Consider the following 17,418-nt stretch of genomic DNA (forward strand, 5'->3'; position numbering starts at 1 on the left):
TTTTACAAAATAACATATTTGCAAGACTAGATATTGAAAACATTCAAATAGTGCATGAGTGACATTTTTATCTGTTTTATAATTTGAGTGACAGCATCTGGGAGTAACAGTGCATGCCTGAAAGGTTGTGGAATGCAAATTGTGAGATCAAACTAATTTCACATCCGTAACAGCTGTGCGTTTTAAATGTCTTTAATGGTTTACTTTTATTAAAACTGATAAGGATAAAGCGGCATAGAAATTTGATGTGTGAATACATACATTTTTTTCGTATATGACTGCATTAAGAAAGCTCTGGTTGGTGAGGTGTGCCTGACGGAGACGAACTCAGGGAATACTTAACCCACGAGGGCGTGGCTTCGTTCTCAACCGCCTCGCCATTTTCCGGCTGTTGTTGTTAGCCACCTGGCTAGCTTCTCTTAGCATTTTAAGTCACATAAGAAGCGAAGAAATAAATTACGGGTTAATATACTTAAGTTGTATTCCATTCCCGTCGACATGGACGAGGAGTATTATAGCGGTGCCGGCGACTGGGAAGGAACTGACGGTAACGCGGTAAGACTTGTTGCTGTTTGGCTAGTTAGCATGACAGTTGAATGATGCTAACGTTTTCATTTTTAGTGCTGCTAAAGTTTGCTGGGGGCTACATGCTAATATCAATATAACCGATGGGATTAGTATAAACCCCCTCGCCACTATTGGCTTTTAAACGGCTTTGTCGTTTCATAGTTGTGAAAAAACGCACGTTTTTTGTGTAACGACGTGATATTGTGGCATTATTTTCTTAGTATGGGACAATTAGCGTATTTTTATTTACGGTCATAGCCTCAGTCTCTTTATACCGGCGTGTTTGTATACTTTTTCTTTGTAAGAATATAAATTACTGACAGTACTTAATATAAAAAATGTCATACTCATGTCGTGTATTTTTTTGCAGGAAGATACCTATGTTGACGGGGAAAATTATGGAAAAATCCAAGAGGATTGTCTACAGAAATTCTCCAGCAGGGATTACATCATGGAGCCTGCCATCTTCAACACCCTCAAAATGTTTGTTCCATCTTCCTTTTTATTCAATTGTTCCTACCATGAAATATAAAATATGTTGTACTTTGGTTTTTTAATATATAAATATAAGGCTGAACTTCCCTCATTCCCATTTCAGGTATTTCCAAGCAGGTGGTTCTCCAGAACACGTCATCCAGCTTCTGTCTGAAAACTACTCCGCTGTGGCTCAGACTGTTAACCTGCTGGCCGAGTGGCTCATCCAGATGGGTCGGTACTCAGCTCCACGTATCTTCATCGTGCTTTTTATTTATTTATTTTTTGCTTCTTTGATGCTGTGCTAATCGGTTTGAATTATCACGTGTTTTACAGGTGTAGAGCCCGCGCAGGTCCAAGAACGAGTTGAAAATCACCTCAAGAGTCTCTTGATAAAACACTTTGACCCCCAGAAAGCAGATTCTATTTTCACTGTAGAGGGAGAGGTGAGATTTAGAAGCTGATAATAATATAACTTGAAATACAACTAGTTTAAATACATAATTATCAACTCAACTGAAAAAGAAATATTAAAACTGTACAAGGCCAAAATGGCTTCAAACTATACGTGTCTCCATGGCTTTGTTCTTGTTCATGTTTTCTTTCTGTTTTGTAATTCAATTAATTCTTTGGAAATTCTGTATTTACTTTCAATGTCCATAGTATGACAAGGAACTCGTCATTTTTTTAGACCCCTGCTTGGTTGGAGCAGATGATTGCACACACGACATGGCGAGACCTGTTCTACAAGCTGGCGGAGGCGCATCCCGACTGCCTGATGCTCAACTTTACAGTGAAGGTAGACTCAGCAGTTTCAACAGTGAATGAAAAATGACAATTTAGCAGGAAAACACCTCAATAAAAAAAAGTGTGTGTGTGTGTGTGTGTGTGTGTGTGTGTGTAGCTGATTTCAGATGCAGGCTACCAGGGTGAGATCACCAGTGTGTCCACAGCGTGTCAGCAGTTAGAGGTTTTCTCTCGGGTGTTGAGGACATCTTTGGCCACGTTACTGGATGGAGGGGAGGAGAACCTGGAGAAGAACCTGCCAGAATTTGCTGTGAGGTCCATTCTTTAAAAAAAAAACAAAAAAAACATTAGTTTACTGATGTGTTGTGCATTTACAAATCTTGTCGTTTTCATGCCTCCATCCTTTTTAGAAAATGGTGTGTCATGGCGAGCACACGTACCTCTTTGCTCAGGCTATGATGTCCATCCTCGCCCAGGAGGAACAAGGTGGCTCTGCTGTGCGCCGGATTGGTCAGGAGGTGCAGAAGTCGGCCCACAAGAGGTACTGTTGTACTGTACTGCCTGTGTCTGATCTTGGGCTGGGCGATATATCGATATCCATCCATTTTCTATGCTGCTTATCTCCACAAAGGTCGCAGGGTATGCAGGAGCCTATCTCGGTTAGCTTTGGGCGAGAGGCGGGGTACACCCTGGACTGGTCGATTATCGATATTTCTTTTTATATTTACAATATAAATTAAAAAAAAAAACACACCGTTCATATCGATATAGATTGGATTTGATGCGGAGGCCTCATGTTGCAGGGGTGCAAGCTAGTTATGGCTACTCCATATCTTCTGCTGGCTTTTTAGTTTTTAAAAGTGCTTTATTTATTACAGTAAACCTCGGATATATCGGAAATTCGCTCACAACGGACAGATAAAAAAGTACCAATTTTTCTGTAATGCATTTCCAATAAAAATTCATTGCATATATCGGATTTTTTATAACGGATTTCGCCTATTTCAGACAAAATCTCCAGTCCCGTTCCAATGCATTTCCATTAAATTTCCCTGGCATATATCGGATGGCCGCATCGTGGCGCTCCGATTCGCCGAATCGTGACAGGCCGCTATACGACGTCATTTGCAGCGTTTGCAGCGTTGCCTGCGCGTCCAGGTACATTGGAAACATAGTCAAGGAAGTGCCTTTTTATAACGGATAAAATCCCATTTACGCATATACCGGATATAAATCCGATATATGCGTAAAACGGACATTTTCCGGTATACGCATATAACAGATTTCGCTTATATCGGACAAAACCAGTAGGCACAATTGAATCCGATATATCCGAGGTTTACTGTACTTTATTGTTTTTTTTTGTGCTATACTGACCCCTTAAGTAAGTGTGCAGCTATGGATGTTAGAGGTCAGCGTGCCGCTTGCTCCATTGTTTACACTCGAGAGCAGCTGTCAGCTTTGAGCACCCCTTCGCTATACCGAGCAATCGGAGATCCCCGCAGAGATACGGAGGAGGAAAGGCTGCATAGCTGGAGTGAACAGCAAATAAGCGCTAATGGCGCTAACCTGGCTACTGAGAGACTATTGTGAGTGTGGCATGATTGCACCAAAGATTAAATTATGCTAAACTTTTTCTATATTTATTTAAAAAAAACAGTATACAAGTATAGAGTATACTTTTGAGTTCATGTTGAACAAGTTTGCTCCTGCATTCGATACTTAAGACTCCGGTTTTTCGGGTTTTTCGGCACTTGAACCATGCGCCTTTATAATACTGGGTCTAGTGAGTATATGCGGGAACCTTTACGTGCAGATCTAGTATTGGATCTCCTTTTGAGTCAATGAGAGAATAGCATTTATTCAGTGTTTTGTGTGGCGACAGGGGCCATGACGCCAGTCAGATAACCCTGGCACTCGGCACAGCGGCAGCGTACCCTCGTGCCTGCCAGGCTCTAGGCGCCATGTTATCCAAAGGAGCCCTGAATCCCGCTGATATCACGGTGCTCTTTAAGATGTTCAGCAGCATGGACCCGCCTCCTGTGGAGCTGGTGAGGACGCTAATCATGTTTACAGCCACTGCATACTTTGCGTCAAGGTTCTGTAATTGCATTTTGTACTTGAACAGATCAGAGTGCCTGCCTTTCTGGACCTCTTCATGCAGTCACTGTTTAAGCCGGGCTCAAAGATCAACCAAGACCACAAGCACAAGTACATCCACATCCTGGCCTACGCTGCCAGTGTGGTTGAGACCTGGAAAAAGGTTCAAGATGATCCCAAAGTTTCTGATTTTAAATATATAGCCAAGCTAACTGGTCTTTCCGTTGTGATCGTAGAACAAGCGCGTCAACATCAACAAAGACGAGCTGAAGTCCACCTCCAAGGCCATCGAGACGGTGCACAACCTTTGCTGCAATGACAGCAAAGGTGCCACGGAGCTTGTGGCTGAGCTGGGCACTCTGTACCAGTGCATACGGTGAGTGGGGACGGGGGGGACGCATTTATATGCATAAATGTAAAACACAAAGCGACGCCCTTTCACACTCCCTATAAAACCTGGAAGTTTACACCTTTTTTCCTGGGTATCTGTTCTGTGTGAACAGCACTCGTACAAAAATGGGAGGTGTGGGGTTCGAGTCCACCTTCAAATTTTCAGTCTTTTAAGGTTCTATCAGAGATATATACAGTAAACCTCGGATATATCGGAAATTCGCTCACAACGGACAGATAAAAAAGAACCGATTTTTCTGTAATGCATTTCCAATAAAAATTCATTGCATATATCGGATTTTTTATAACAGATTTCGCCTATTTCGGACAAAATCTCCAGTCCCGTTCCAATGCATTTCCATGAAATTTCCCTGGCATATATCGGATGGCCGCATCGTTATGCTAATCTTGTTGATGTCACTGGCTATTGTCTTTCTCCTGGCTCCAGATTTAGGACAAATATAAAAGCGAGTGACGTCAATAATACTAGCACAGCAGTGAATGAGATCTTAACGTCACTATTGGAAATAACGTAGGCCTGACGGGCGTAACAGGGCCTAGCTTAATTAACAATTTGTTATGCTCAGAGTCCAATAAAGTTCAATTCTCATTACCTTACGTCTCTTTTCATTGCCCAGTCCAGGTACATTGGAAACATAGTCAAGGAAGTGCCTTTTTATAACGGAAAATCCGATTTACGCATATACCGGATATAAATCCGATATATGCGTAAAACGGACATTTTCCGATATACGCATATAACGGATTTCTCTTATACCGGACAAAACCAGTGGGAACAATTGAATCCGATATATCCGAGGTTTACTGTAGCAGTGATTTTCAACCTCTGTGCCGCGGCACACTAGTGTGTACCTTGAGAAACCGTCAGGTGTGCCGTGAGGAATTATCCAATGTCACTTTTTCATAGTTAACATTGATTAATCATCATTTGCAAATATTATGTCAATAGCCATGAATATATGGACCCAAATATTCCAATTGCGTTTGGTGTATTTACTCAAACAGAAAGAATTGAACAGGGATGGAATATTCCTTTCCCCAATCCGATTGAGGGATCTTGTATCCGCTCAAACGGAAATTGGTCAGGGTGCGTTCTTTTTTGTGGTGTTTTTCTTCTTCTGTTGTTTATTGGCGGTTGGCAAGCAGCTTTCGTGTGCATTAGCGCCATCTGTGGAACACAATCTAAACCCTTCTATGCGCCATTCACAAGTCCAGTTTTATTAAAAAAGAAAATATATATCTATATAAAACATGTCCCAAGTTTAATTATAAAATATTAGCAAGATTGAATGTGATCTTTTTCTGCGTTCTTTCAGCGCATGCTCATATATGACGTAACACGCAGCTCCATGCTCTTCAGTTTTCAAAATGGAGGCCAGCAATCGGCATTGGACTGCTAAGCAAAGTTTGTTTTTGATTCAAACTAAATTTCAAGACTGGACAGACGAAAAACTGACAATACGGAGTTATTCCAACAAGTGAAAGAAAAAAGTGGAAAAAAAAGCCGGTATCACGTGATGTTGATGTTTACGTTTTACCGCACATGACCCATTGACTATTCTATTTGATTTTCACGGCGCATGTAGACAAGAGATTGGAATATTCCTTTCCATGGATACCATTGTTGGTCATTCGGAAAGAGAAAAAGTGGTCATATAAAAACGTGGCTACTGTGGAGTGTCTGTGGTGTAAAGACCGGCTTGTAATATTGGTCTGTGTGGAAACACCTACCTTGTTCCTCCGATAGACTTATTGATGCACGTGTGAGGTCATGGTGACATTTTGGAACATTTTTGGTGAGCGGTGTGCCACAAGATTTTTCCAATGTAAAAAAAAAACGTGCCGTGGCTCAAAAAAGGTTGTTCCCACTGGTTTTGTCTGATATAAGCGAAATCCGTTATATGCGTATACCGGAAAATGTCAGTTTTACGCATATATCGTATTTATATCCGGTATATGCGTAAATCGGATTTCATCCGTTATAAAAAGGCACTTCCTTGTTTCCAATGTACCTGGACTGGGCAATGAAAAGAGACGTAAGGTAATGAGAATTGAACTTTATTGGACTCTGAGCATAACAAATTGTTAATTAAGCTAGGCCCTGTTACGCCCGTCAGGCCTACGTTATTTCCAATAGTGACGTTAAGATCTCATTCAATAAACCCCAGGGTGTTTTCTGGCAGCATTTGCGAATATAGCCCAGTTTCGTCTGCATTAAAAATGTCCTCTGCTTTAAAACGTCTCAGAATGTCAGCTAGCTTCGGAGCGCCACGATGCGGCCATCCGATATATGCGAGGGAAATTTAATGGAAATGCATTGGAACGGGACTGGAGATTTTGTCCGAAATAGGCGAAATCCAGTATAAAAAATCCGATATATGCAATGAATTTTTATTGGAAATGCATTACAGAAAAATTGGTTCTTTTTTATCTGTCCGTTGTGAGCGAATTTCCGATATATCCGATTCCGATATATCCGAGGTTTACTGTATATAGGACTGGAAATTAGACAGAATTCCTCTTTTGCAAGATGATGATCAAATGTGTTTGATCTCAGGTTCCCAGTGGTTGCTATGGGGGTTTTGAAGTGGGTGGACTGGACTGTGTCAGAACCACGGTACTTTCAACTGCAGACCGATCACACCCCGGTCCATTTAGCTCTTCTGGATGAGGTACAATACAATTACTCGACCCCGTATTCCTGACGGCGACTAAAGATGGAACTTCTCTCCTGACAGATTTGCACGTGTCACCAGCTGCTGCATCCTCAGGTTCTCCAACTGCTCATCAAGCTCTTTGAGACGGAACACTCGCAGCTCGACGTCATGGAGCAGGTGTGTGTTTTTTTTATGTAGAGTGAACTCATGTCACAATTCCACAGTAATGACAACTTTTTCAACTTTTACAATTTCCCTCTCAGATGGAGCTGAAGAAGACTCTCCTGGACCGAATGGTTCACCTGCTGAGTCGTGGTTACGTCTTGCCCGTGGTTGGCTACATTCGCAAGTGTCTGGAGAAGCTCAACACGGACATCTCTCTCATTCGATATTTCGTCACTGAGGTAACGGCTTAAACGCGGAAAGTCACTGTGTTATTTACTACAGTGTAACTTCATTCATTCATTCATTTTTCTACCGCTTATCCTCACGAGGGTCGCGGGGGGTGCTGGAGCCTATCCCAGCTGTCTTTATGCGAGAGGCGGGGTACACCCTGGACTGGTGGCCAGCCAATCACAGGGCACATATAGACAAACAACCATTCACACTCACATTCATACCTATGGACAATTTGGAGTCGCCAATTAACCTAGCATGTTTTTGGAATGTGGGAGGAAACCGGAGTACCCGGAGAAAACCCACACATGCACGGGGAGAACATGCAAACTCCACACAGAGACGGCCGAGGGTGGAATCGAACCCTAGTCCTCCTAGCTGTTTAATGTCCAAGTTTAATGTTAGTGCGGCCCGCGCAAGTTTGATATGGATGCTGTATGGTATCATGTACCCAGAAAAAATGATTACATTTGATTAATGTTCATGATAAAGGTTAAATAACTGTTAATAATTATCCTCCCTATCCGTGTGGAAGTGGTAAGTTTTTTTCTGTTTTTATGAAATGCGTTTTTTTTTGGGAAAACCTGATGCGGCCCAGTCTCGCCCAGACCCCAGCTCCAGTGGCCCCCAAGTAAATTGAGTTTGAGACCCCTGCTCTACTCCATCTCTCTTGTCAGAGTTGTGACTAGATGTGCCACGCCTTCTCCTTGAGCTGCCAAAAGTGTTTGATTTAAAATGTAACTACTGCAGCGGCCCCCGGGGGTCAAACATGGATGCAAATAGCCGAGATTGGCGTCCACCCTGCGGGGGGGGGGGTCATTGTTCTGTGTCACATTCAGGTGAATGAAACATGCCCGGCAAGGTTAATGTGACCTTCCTTGCTGCACCCCGCCTCCCACGCCTCTGTGCCATCAGACACATTGCCATGCTGTAGATGGCTGACTCCACCGCCGTGCCGCCACTACAGTATAACTTGAATACTTGAAATATTTAAGGTTTAATTTTACCTGGAAAAAGTAGTCAGGACCCCAGTAAAAATGTCCCAACTGTGGCTGTTTTTTTTTTTTTTTTTTATTTTTGTGAAGGTCCTTGACGTGATCGCACCTCCGTACACATCCGACTTTGTTCAGCTCTTCCTGCCCATCCTGGAGAACGACAGCATTGCAGGAACAATCCGCACAGAAGGAGAACACGACCCCGTGGCCGAGTTCATATGTAAGACTTTTCAATAATAATAAACGAAATACACGTGTACATCAACATAACTCGTTTATTTCTGTTTTTCTATGTTCTGTCTCAGCTCATTGCAAGTCAAATTTCATCATGATTAACTGATGGTGCTGACGCGGCACCGTGAAGACGTTGGATGACGTTGCTTGGGCTGGACGGACCAGTTTTGATGATGCAACGTGTGATCTTAGGGCTGTTAACTCCCAACTTTATCGATCCGGTAGGACAGTGAAGGCACCGAAGATGCTCAGCATAGCGAGTGATGCAGAAGAAGGAAAAAAAAAAACAAAAACCCGACGTGGCATCGCTTTGAAGACTTTATTGACACATTGTTGTCCTCATGTGTACATTGTGTGAAAAGATCATCTTTTTAGTGTAAGGCACACTTGAATCTGTAGCAATCATAGAGCCTTTAAAACAGGTAACGGCATGCCTTTCTTAATATGTTTATTTCTGTTTGTTTGTAAACATTTTTGTTGTGATTTGAAGTCTGTTTATATTTTCAATTCTGTGTGAGACTGTTAATAGGCTTTTGCGTCTCTGAGACAATCGATTGATTCGAGCAGGTAATCGCATCCACATTGACACTGACATTTTAAAAGTGACTATAATATTTCAACAAAAAAATGACATTCCCTTCTTAATGAACATTTAAAAAATGACGCCAATGATTCACTAGACTAGATAGTCCTTAGGAACTATCGGGTCTCCATATGCACAGTCCACCTCCAGTGCCAGGTTGTATGAACTTCCGCTTCCTCCCTTGTAGGCGCTGGTCACGATCCTGAGCCATCCCTTCTCACCCTGAACCACAACACAGCTCACTCAGCCATCTAGAATGTAATACTACTTTCCACCTCGGCAGGTAATCAGCAGGTTTGTTTTCAACTTACCCAAGGCTCTCCCCACGAGTTGCGTACAATCCAGTACTCCACGCCATCCTCCACTCCCCATCCCGCGACTGACACGATGTGGTTCACGTAGGGATTCTCCTGGTACTCGGAGTACAGACCTCCCGCGTACGCGTCTAGCTTGTCTGTGGCCATGATTCCGCAACTAAAACAAATAGCTCACTCTCGTCTCTGCAAATACACGCCCATGCTGACATTGTACAGGATTCATTCGTGTAGTTATCAAATGTCACAAACCTGATCGGTCCTCTGGCGTAGATCTCTGCCATCATCTTCTCCCTCCCGCTGATCATTCCGTAATCATCCACCTTCCACAGAGTGTAGTTGTTGACGATGTTGCACACGCCAAAGGTGGTGCAGGTGCCACACTGGTTGAAGGGCTTACACTCTTCACAAGAGGATAACCAAACGTGAGCGAGTGACGAGTCGGGGTTCGTGATTTGCAAACGGAAAGGAGGACACTCACTCTGGTCTTTAGCTTGGTAGTTATTGCAGGTCTCATCCGGGATGCCATGTTGGTTGGCGTACTCCCAAACGCCGCCGTGATCCCCACCGTGGCAAGTACCCGCTTGGCCGCAGTCGAGCACGTGCTGCACTGAGAGGTACGCAGACGGCCACGACGCTTTGCGCTTTATATTGATGCGATCTGGACAAAGGGTAAAAATACATCTCAAGAGGTCCCACAATGGAGGCCAAAGTCTTTCCTTGATACTGGATTAAGAGTTAAAATTGATTTTAGTAAGCCCAACTGTGAACTGTGAGCCTGGATTGCAAATCAAATAAACACCAGATTTTTTTATTGTAGCAATAATTGTCTTTACAATTGAGGGAAGACTATCTGCAGTGCACTACTAGAACCAGTAGGGGCGCTGTAGATCCAGTCAGAATGAGCTTATGGAAAGAATAACAGGTCAGGGTACAGGAAGTTGAGAGATCTACGTGTCTCTTCCAAGCAGTATTGGGCACAAATGACTTTAAAAATAAGACGAGAAAACATTTATTAAACGAGTAAAAGTACCTGCTAAAGCACTGGTGCTGCCGTGGGCCCAACAAGAGCCACAGTACTGTGGAATGTGCTGATTGCGGGTGGTGCTGACATAGTTGATACCGTTAACATTCCTCCAGTCCCATGATTTTGGTAGCTCGGAAATATTTAAATATTCGTGAGGACGAGGCGACGTCCTGAAAAAAAAAATATACACATTAATAGACTGTTTATAAATCAGGTCATATGCTTCCTCAATTCCAATAGAACGCCTGACTTACCGAACTCCGAAGCCGTCTTTCCTGATTGTTTTAACATAACAAGGCTGGTGTTTGTTGAAATGCAGCCCTGCGGACACAAGAGACAGTAGAAATGGTAAGAAAACAATAAAAGCTGTCCCTGCCATCGGTTACCGGTCACGCTACTTTGCTAGTCAACTTCTTTACTGACTTGTCTCAAAACCAGGGACTTTAGAGTCAAAATAGGACCTCCCGTTTCCGCTCGGTATCGGTCGCCATGATAGTGAGCGGAAAATGTAATAATGCCATTACTGAAATAAATGTTGCAATGTGTAAATACTTCCAGTTAAATATCATAATTTTTTATATTAACTTACTGAGCGCGTTTTACACGCACATACATCTATAGACATATATAATCGTTGTGTTAAGTCAATAACATTCATCCATTCTAAGTGTACGCACAGTGTATAACTTTATTTTATACTCGGTTTAGATCGAGTGAATACTGTACCCCGCTCACCCCCTTGCTCACCATCATGGCGGAATGTACTATACTCTGATCATTCATTTTGCGTTTGATTCGCATCCTGGTTGTAACTCTACAGTCCTTGCACAAATCACACCGACTTCCCCTGTCACGTTATGATCACCTGATTCAAGTCCCGGCGGTACACACAGCAGCTCCGCCGTTACAGCGCCATCTAGCGACTCGGATGATCAGGTCATTAGTTTGGCTAATTTATTGAAATAGAAATGACATTCATAAATTGTCGGTTCTCAGGTCTAATGATTGTTCTCTCCGTGAATAAACAGCCTCTCAGCACTGAAGCTGTTTAAAACAGTACATTAAAATCAAATATATATTTCATAGATTGCTGTAATTTGGCTCACCTATTGTCACTGAGAGGTGATGGTGGGTTCCACAGCCAAACCAATTGAGAACCACTAATATAGAGGATCTTTGACTAGCATTTTTGCAAAATACAAAATGAGAATAATAGTGACAAGCCCTTCTCTAATAATGAATCCACATATACAGTCCATGCATTTGTAATTCTTTTATTCAGCGAAGTCATATGTAGTCAAACAGAGGGTTTAAAATTGATGAACCCAAAGTGGATGAGTACTAACTGCTTCTGGTGGAGGTTGGGAAAGAGGGAACCCTTCATCTTCTACACCAATCTTCTCCTCTTGCAGTCCCTCTCCATCTGCTCTTCTAACATGTTGGTGGCAGCACCCAGAGGAGAAACTTGGTTCAATATGGAGTCATCGGAAGCCTGACCAAACAGGGCCATCAGCATAGCGACTCCGAATCCCGTGGCTCGCTCGCCCTGCCAAGGGAAGTACAAAGATCAGCCGACCCGGTGAGTCCACATGTTCATTACAGCTCGGCTAGAGCTTCAGGTACTCACAGCGTGGACAGGAGAGGCGATGTCAACATGAACCCAGACACCGGGCCAATCGAAGCCCAAGTGGGAGACAATGAAGAGGCCAGCGCAGGAACTCTGAGCGTTTTCCCGGTCCTGACGGAATACGATAAAAGTGTTATATTGCCAAGTATTCTCAAATAGCATTCGTATCATTTGTGCATACGGCCACTGAATTCTTCATGTCAGCAATAGCGGAGGCAAACTCGGTGAAGTGCAGCTCGGGGCAGTAAACCAGAGGGTGAGCGAGGTCGCCGCTGCTTCGCCCAGCACGGACGCACGCGGTCTCCCACTGCTCGCTGTTGGTCATCACGGCTGCGTGGTGTTTCCCAGTGGAAATCCCCTGGACGTTCACACACAAAAATAGACTTTAGCTGTTGAAGTGGCGCACTTTTTAGTCACAAAAACAGGATGTCATGTTGTGAATGTTTGAACGATACCTGTGCGCCAGTCAGTGTGGCCATATCCAGAATGATATCAGCTGAAAGATCTTTGCTAGCATACACAACTCCGTCAGCCAGCACCAGCCTTCCCTCTGCATCAGTGTTGTTAATCTCCACTGTCCTTAAAAGACAGTCATATTACACAGTTAAACATTCATATTATTGATTAGTATTAACACAAAATTCACACTACGCAAAGTGAAAGGTTATTGAATGGAGGCTCACTTTCCAGAGTAGAGTGTGTGGATGTCATCGGGCCGCGTGGCCGTGGGTCCAACTGCATTCTCGGCCAGGCAAAACACGGCATGGAGGTTATCCTTGAAGCCCTGAGAAAGGAGAGCAGAAATTCATTCCACGTGTCTGACAAGCTCTCGGCTTCAAACAGTCAGGAAGAGTAGTGTCGCTTTAAGAGTTGGGGGCGATATAAATGTAAACAAGACAGACAACAAATGTAAACAATGAAATGCTATCATCGTGGAGGAGAAAGAACGCTGGTGTGTGGAAGTATGTACTCGGTACACCGCTCAATCGTGGCACATAATCACTACAAACGCTGAACAATCCCGTCCCGTTAGCCGAATCTCCTTTATATCATATCGGAATGATACCGTATATGCCAGGGGTCAGCAACCCGCGGCTCCAGAGCCGCATGTGGCTCTCCAGCCTCTTTGTTGCGGCTCCCTTTGCAATGCTTGAATATTTTTTAGCACCCGTGTGGTGAAAATGCACATCTTCGTTATGAGTTTACAAAAATCCAACTTTGTGTGAGACCATGAATGACTGACTGAGTTCTGACTAGTGACTGAATGAGCAGACAGGATGCTATCCAGTTCTCTCTGACAGGTTAACATGAAGGGAAATGAGTAATACTTTGAGTTATTTGAGTTATTAATTATTAATGAGTTATTTGACGATTCTAAAAAATAAATTAGAGCTCATTTAAAAACAAAAGTTTATCTCCAGTACTAGCAAGAGTACTCCAACTCGTCTTTTTTTTTATCTGAACTACTTTGACACCCCCAAATTCCCTCCAATGTTGTTTTAAACATACAACGTTTTGCGGCTCCAGGCTATTTTTCTTTAGTGGGCAAGTGGGTGAAATGGCTCTTTTCATAGTAAAGGTTGCCGACCCCTGGTATATGCGAATGTCCATATCGCCCAACCTGAGTCACTTGTCACCGGTAGCTCACCTGTTTGATGGTAGCTTGAAAAGCTCCCAAGATGGCAGCAGCTCCACCGCAGTCTCTCTTCATGCCCGGCATGGTGGTCTAGACCAAAACCAAACAGCCTGATTTTAAATAGGGCTAATAGGTCTTTCTAACCATGACAGCACAGCACGGCAGACAATACCTTTCCCTTGATGCTGAGTCCTCCGGTGTCATACACGATGCCTTTGCCCACCCATGCGATGGTCTGAGTGGCGCCATCTGGTGTGTGGCTCAGGACTGCTAATGCAGGAGGGTGCTCGGCTGCCTTGCCAACGCCGTAAATACCTGAAATGGCATGTAATATAAGCTCTCTCGTCAGTCTATAAAACACTTTGCCAAGGCAAATATTCCATCTAGATTTTATAGAAGGTATTTAGAGGCTTTCTACAGTTTGTATATATTAATTTAGTCATCAGTATTGGACACTTTCGCTTGCTAATACTGTAATTGGTTTGACATGATCATTGTCTCCAACACAATACAGCCATCCCTCACTATATCACTTTTTCCAAAAAATTATAATCCCTGCTCCATGACTGCGACCTATTATTAGTAAAAAAATATATATGTATTGAAAGACAAGACAAATGTAGTACTCTGTTCACCAGTTGTCAGTAATCTTACATTACCTACAACACTGCATGGAGTAAGCCACAGCATGTGCGAAATGACAAATGACAAAAAAGTTATTCTCCCATTCAGTGTGGAAGTGGTACATTTTTCACTTCTAACTTTGGCCTTCACCGTGAATGCTCGTTCAGTGTGGGATAGTGTTTGCCCGTGCAAGTGCCCTACTAATCTTTGCCGTCAAGATGTCACGCCCCCATGGTGTTGTAGGTATCAAGTGGCCCGTGTTCCGCAAGTTTAAGACCCCCCCCCCCAGTTCTAAGACAATTAGCCATGTCACCTCCAAAGCCTTTATCTTTCAGTTCCTCTCCCCGAATGATCACGGGTGTTATTCCAAGCTCACTTCCTACGGCTTTGATTTCCTGAAACACAAAAATAGTCTCTGTTGAGAATCCATTAAGAACATTATTGTGATTTATTTGAGTGGCGTTCCCTCACGTTTAAGAAGTGGTCCGTGTTCATCTCATTACAGGGCGTGTCCACGATGCGAGCTGCCAGTCGGACTCCGTCAGCAGCGTTGGAGAGACACTAAAAGACAGGATAAGACTTTAGCACTTCCTGGCTGTGAAAGGGCAATACTACATTTCCTCAAAGAACGTTACTTATTTGCCATAGTGACGTCTACACTTTTCCCTTCAAAAACACTGGCGGTAACTAGGATTAGGTTCGATTCCGCCTAGTCTTCCTGTTTCTAGCATGTCTCGAAAAATATAGAAAAACAGTTTTTGGACACCTCACTGATCCCTGTTACTCTCTGCAGTTCAGTAAATAAATGCCAGCATGGGTGCAGTCAGTACCTCAAGCTCGGCTGCATCCAGAGGGTTGCTGTCTTGCCCCACAATCAAAAACTCCACCACGACATGCTTCTTCTCTGCTTTGCGAGAAGATGTGGAACGACGAGAGAAGATGGGGAAAGCTCTGGAAATGGCGCAGGAGGACGCAAACACGTCCGAGCGTTCACACACCATCTAAATAGGAAAAAAAAAAACACACACACACAAATATTGGATAAGTTCTCTTTGTGTAAAATTGTATCCAACATAATTCTGTGTGCAGGTACTAACTACGATGCAACGGTTGTTTCCTCCAGGCAGACAGGAGCGGACCAAGCGGGAGATGAAGTGGGCAGAAGATGGGCTGTTGTGTCTGCTGACCCGGGAAGGAAGCGCAGCCACCGCAGCATAGTTGAGGTAGAGAGGGCAGCTGTCTGTGGGTTTGGGGCTCAAAGTGTTCAATGCCGCTTGCCAGATCTGGAAAGAACACAATTCTCATTTGGGCATCATGAATAAAAAAGACAGAAGATGACTAATCCGGGGTTAGCCATTTTGACCCTTTCTCTTCACCTTAAGTAGTAAAGGCAGAGAAGAGAATAGTCATATAATGATTACCAGAAGTTACTTTTATAGATTTTATTACACAGGACAGCCAATATACTCACATGTTTTTTACTTTGAAAAAAAACATTTCTCTAAATAAGGACTTAAACGCTGTACCACCAGGAAGTAAATAACCATTCGTTCATTTTCTACCGCTTTTTCCTCACGAGGGTGGCGATTAAGGTAAATTAACACACAATGACGTTGACGTGTCGGCTAAAAACGATATCACATTCTCTCAACATTTGTAGTGGAATTTCACACCATATTTAATTATTTTATTTATTTTAATCTACTAATGATTATATTTAGTTCAGTAATGCTGACATAACAGGCTCATATATACGGCTAACAGTCATTTTGCTAACGACGTTGCCTTAAACCAATTGGACTTAGCATAAGCACACGTTAGCAGCCAGTCATTGTCAGCCATACACACGCCTTACCTCTTTGCTGACAACCGGCTGGAGTTTTCCTTTTATTTGCTCCCAATTAACTTGCTGCAAGTTGGCATGTTGCCCGATAATAAGAACCGGGCGAGTCTGTGGGTCAGAGTCGCCGGCTAACGCCTTGTACTCCAAAGCCACATTCGCCATTTTTGTCATTCGGTGCTAGCTAGTTGGCTAGCTAACGAGTAGAAAGCCAAAAGCAGTGCCGGCGACGGAAGCCGAGAAGGTAACAAATCAGTCCAAGAAAGCGAACGTTAACAAGCTAACGTTACTAGCTACTAGTTTTTGATCATCGTGGACTTGGTATCGATGTAAAATGCAACTTTGATGATTAACTGACGTCAAGATTTTGAACACAGCTGTTGTCGCCACATTTCCACAAACTTAACTGACCCAATAGAGCTTGACTTAACTTCAAATATGAAGGTTTGAATATGTCTTTCTTATTGTTATTTATATAGTACACTGCCAGCGTCATATTTACTGCTAGTGTTTCACTATTTGATCCAAGAGCACATGCAGCTTCTACAGTCTGTAATTTTTATTTTTAAACTTCAAAGTTTTTAACATTTATGAAAGAACTTACATGTATACAGCACATTAACTTTTGAATCTGCTAATGTTAAAAGGAAAGTTAAAATGGAATCATTATATGGAAAAATAATTTGTGCTTGAATTTCTTTCATCACAAAAATATGTTGTTTCTGTAATTCCCAGACTCCTGCAATGACACCGACATGTCCTTGAACGCAACGTTACCAATGTGGATGTGGCAGTGTGCAAGGCATGCTTTAAACCTTGCAATCCAACCTACCTCAGTGTTCACCGCGTCAGCGAGTAAGGTACGTGTGGCTCCAGTTATCAAATTTACTCGTTAAATGTCCAAGCAGAAATTGTTTGATCAACTTGTATCATGTACGAGCCATTGCTAGCAAGTAAACGGAGGAGCAGTGAGCTTATCTGGCTTACAGCCATGCCCATATAAGGAAGGCCTGCTCTTCTGTGACATCACAAAGAAGCAGTTTTACCACACCTTCTGAAACGGTGCATTTTGAGTGATCCCAAACTTCTTTCAGGGCTCACTACCAAATGTGAAAACCTCATTATCTGAAACGTTGGCGTCATTTAACATTTATAGGTCAAAAAAGTGAGAAAAAAAAACAAAATA

At 43.0% G+C, this 17,418-nt stretch overlaps 4 protein-coding genes across 12 annotated transcripts in view; 2 read left to right on the plus strand and 2 right to left on the minus strand.

Annotated features, from left to right (window-relative positions):
- Positions 1-340: 340 nt before the first annotated feature.
- Positions 341-9,088, plus strand: nelfcd (negative elongation factor complex member C/D). 2 transcript variants are annotated; one of them, XM_058055871.1, is made up of 15 exons: positions 341-555; positions 938-1,050; positions 1,166-1,275; positions 1,378-1,487; positions 1,733-1,840; positions 1,946-2,098; positions 2,199-2,329; positions 3,674-3,839; positions 3,917-4,051; positions 4,125-4,264; positions 6,857-6,971; positions 7,038-7,133; positions 7,220-7,360; positions 8,438-8,567; positions 8,653-9,088. In XM_058055871.1, exons 1-15 carry the CDS (start codon positions 499-501, stop codon positions 8,685-8,687), a joined length of 1,740 nt encoding a protein of 579 aa, XP_057911854.1. In that variant the 5' UTR covers positions 341-498; the 3' UTR covers positions 8,688-9,088. The 2 variants fall into 2 exon arrangements, with proteins under 2 accessions (XP_057911854.1, XP_057911855.1); XM_058055872.1 differs by lacking the exon at positions 341-555 and adding an exon at positions 716-867.
- ctsz (cathepsin Z) lies at positions 8,887-10,935 on the minus strand. Its single transcript, XM_058055888.1, has 6 exons — positions 10,760-10,935; positions 10,512-10,675; positions 9,960-10,139; positions 9,731-9,881; positions 9,476-9,638; positions 8,887-9,386 (listed from the first exon to the last, which is right to left on the minus strand). Exons 1-6 carry the CDS (start codon positions 10,882-10,884, stop codon positions 9,258-9,260), a joined length of 912 nt encoding a protein of 303 aa, XP_057911871.1. The 5' UTR covers positions 10,885-10,935; the 3' UTR covers positions 8,887-9,257.
- An 819-nt stretch (positions 10,936-11,754) lies between these two features.
- npepl1 (aminopeptidase like 1) lies at positions 11,755-16,616 on the minus strand. Its single transcript, XM_058055875.1, has 12 exons — positions 16,248-16,616; positions 15,490-15,675; positions 15,223-15,393; positions 14,864-14,953; positions 14,706-14,787; positions 13,941-14,083; positions 13,781-13,858; positions 12,816-12,916; positions 12,588-12,711; positions 12,314-12,490; positions 12,133-12,243; positions 11,755-12,051 (listed from the first exon to the last, which is right to left on the minus strand). Exons 1-12 carry the CDS (start codon positions 16,404-16,406, stop codon positions 11,893-11,895), a joined length of 1,581 nt encoding a protein of 526 aa, XP_057911858.1. The 5' UTR covers positions 16,407-16,616; the 3' UTR covers positions 11,755-11,892.
- slc11a2 (solute carrier family 11 member 2) overlaps positions 16,072-17,418 on the plus strand; it is a 34,194-nt gene continuing 32,847 nt past the window's right edge. For 6 of the 8 annotated variants that reach the window (XM_058055859.1, XM_058055867.1, XM_058055868.1 and 3 more), the window contains exons 1-2: positions 16,463-16,676; positions 16,968-17,092. The gene's annotated coding sequence lies outside the window, so the exon portion shown is untranslated. Of the gene's footprint in view, positions 16,677-16,967; positions 17,093-17,418 lie in introns of all 8 variants that reach the window. The other 2 variants (XM_058055860.1, XM_058055863.1) reach the window with 1 other exon arrangement.

This window comes from Doryrhamphus excisus, chromosome 18, assembly GCF_030265055.1.
Source record: "Doryrhamphus excisus isolate RoL2022-K1 chromosome 18, RoL_Dexc_1.0, whole genome shotgun sequence".
Classification (NCBI taxonomy): domain Eukaryota; kingdom Metazoa; phylum Chordata; class Actinopteri; order Syngnathiformes; family Syngnathidae; genus Doryrhamphus; species Doryrhamphus excisus.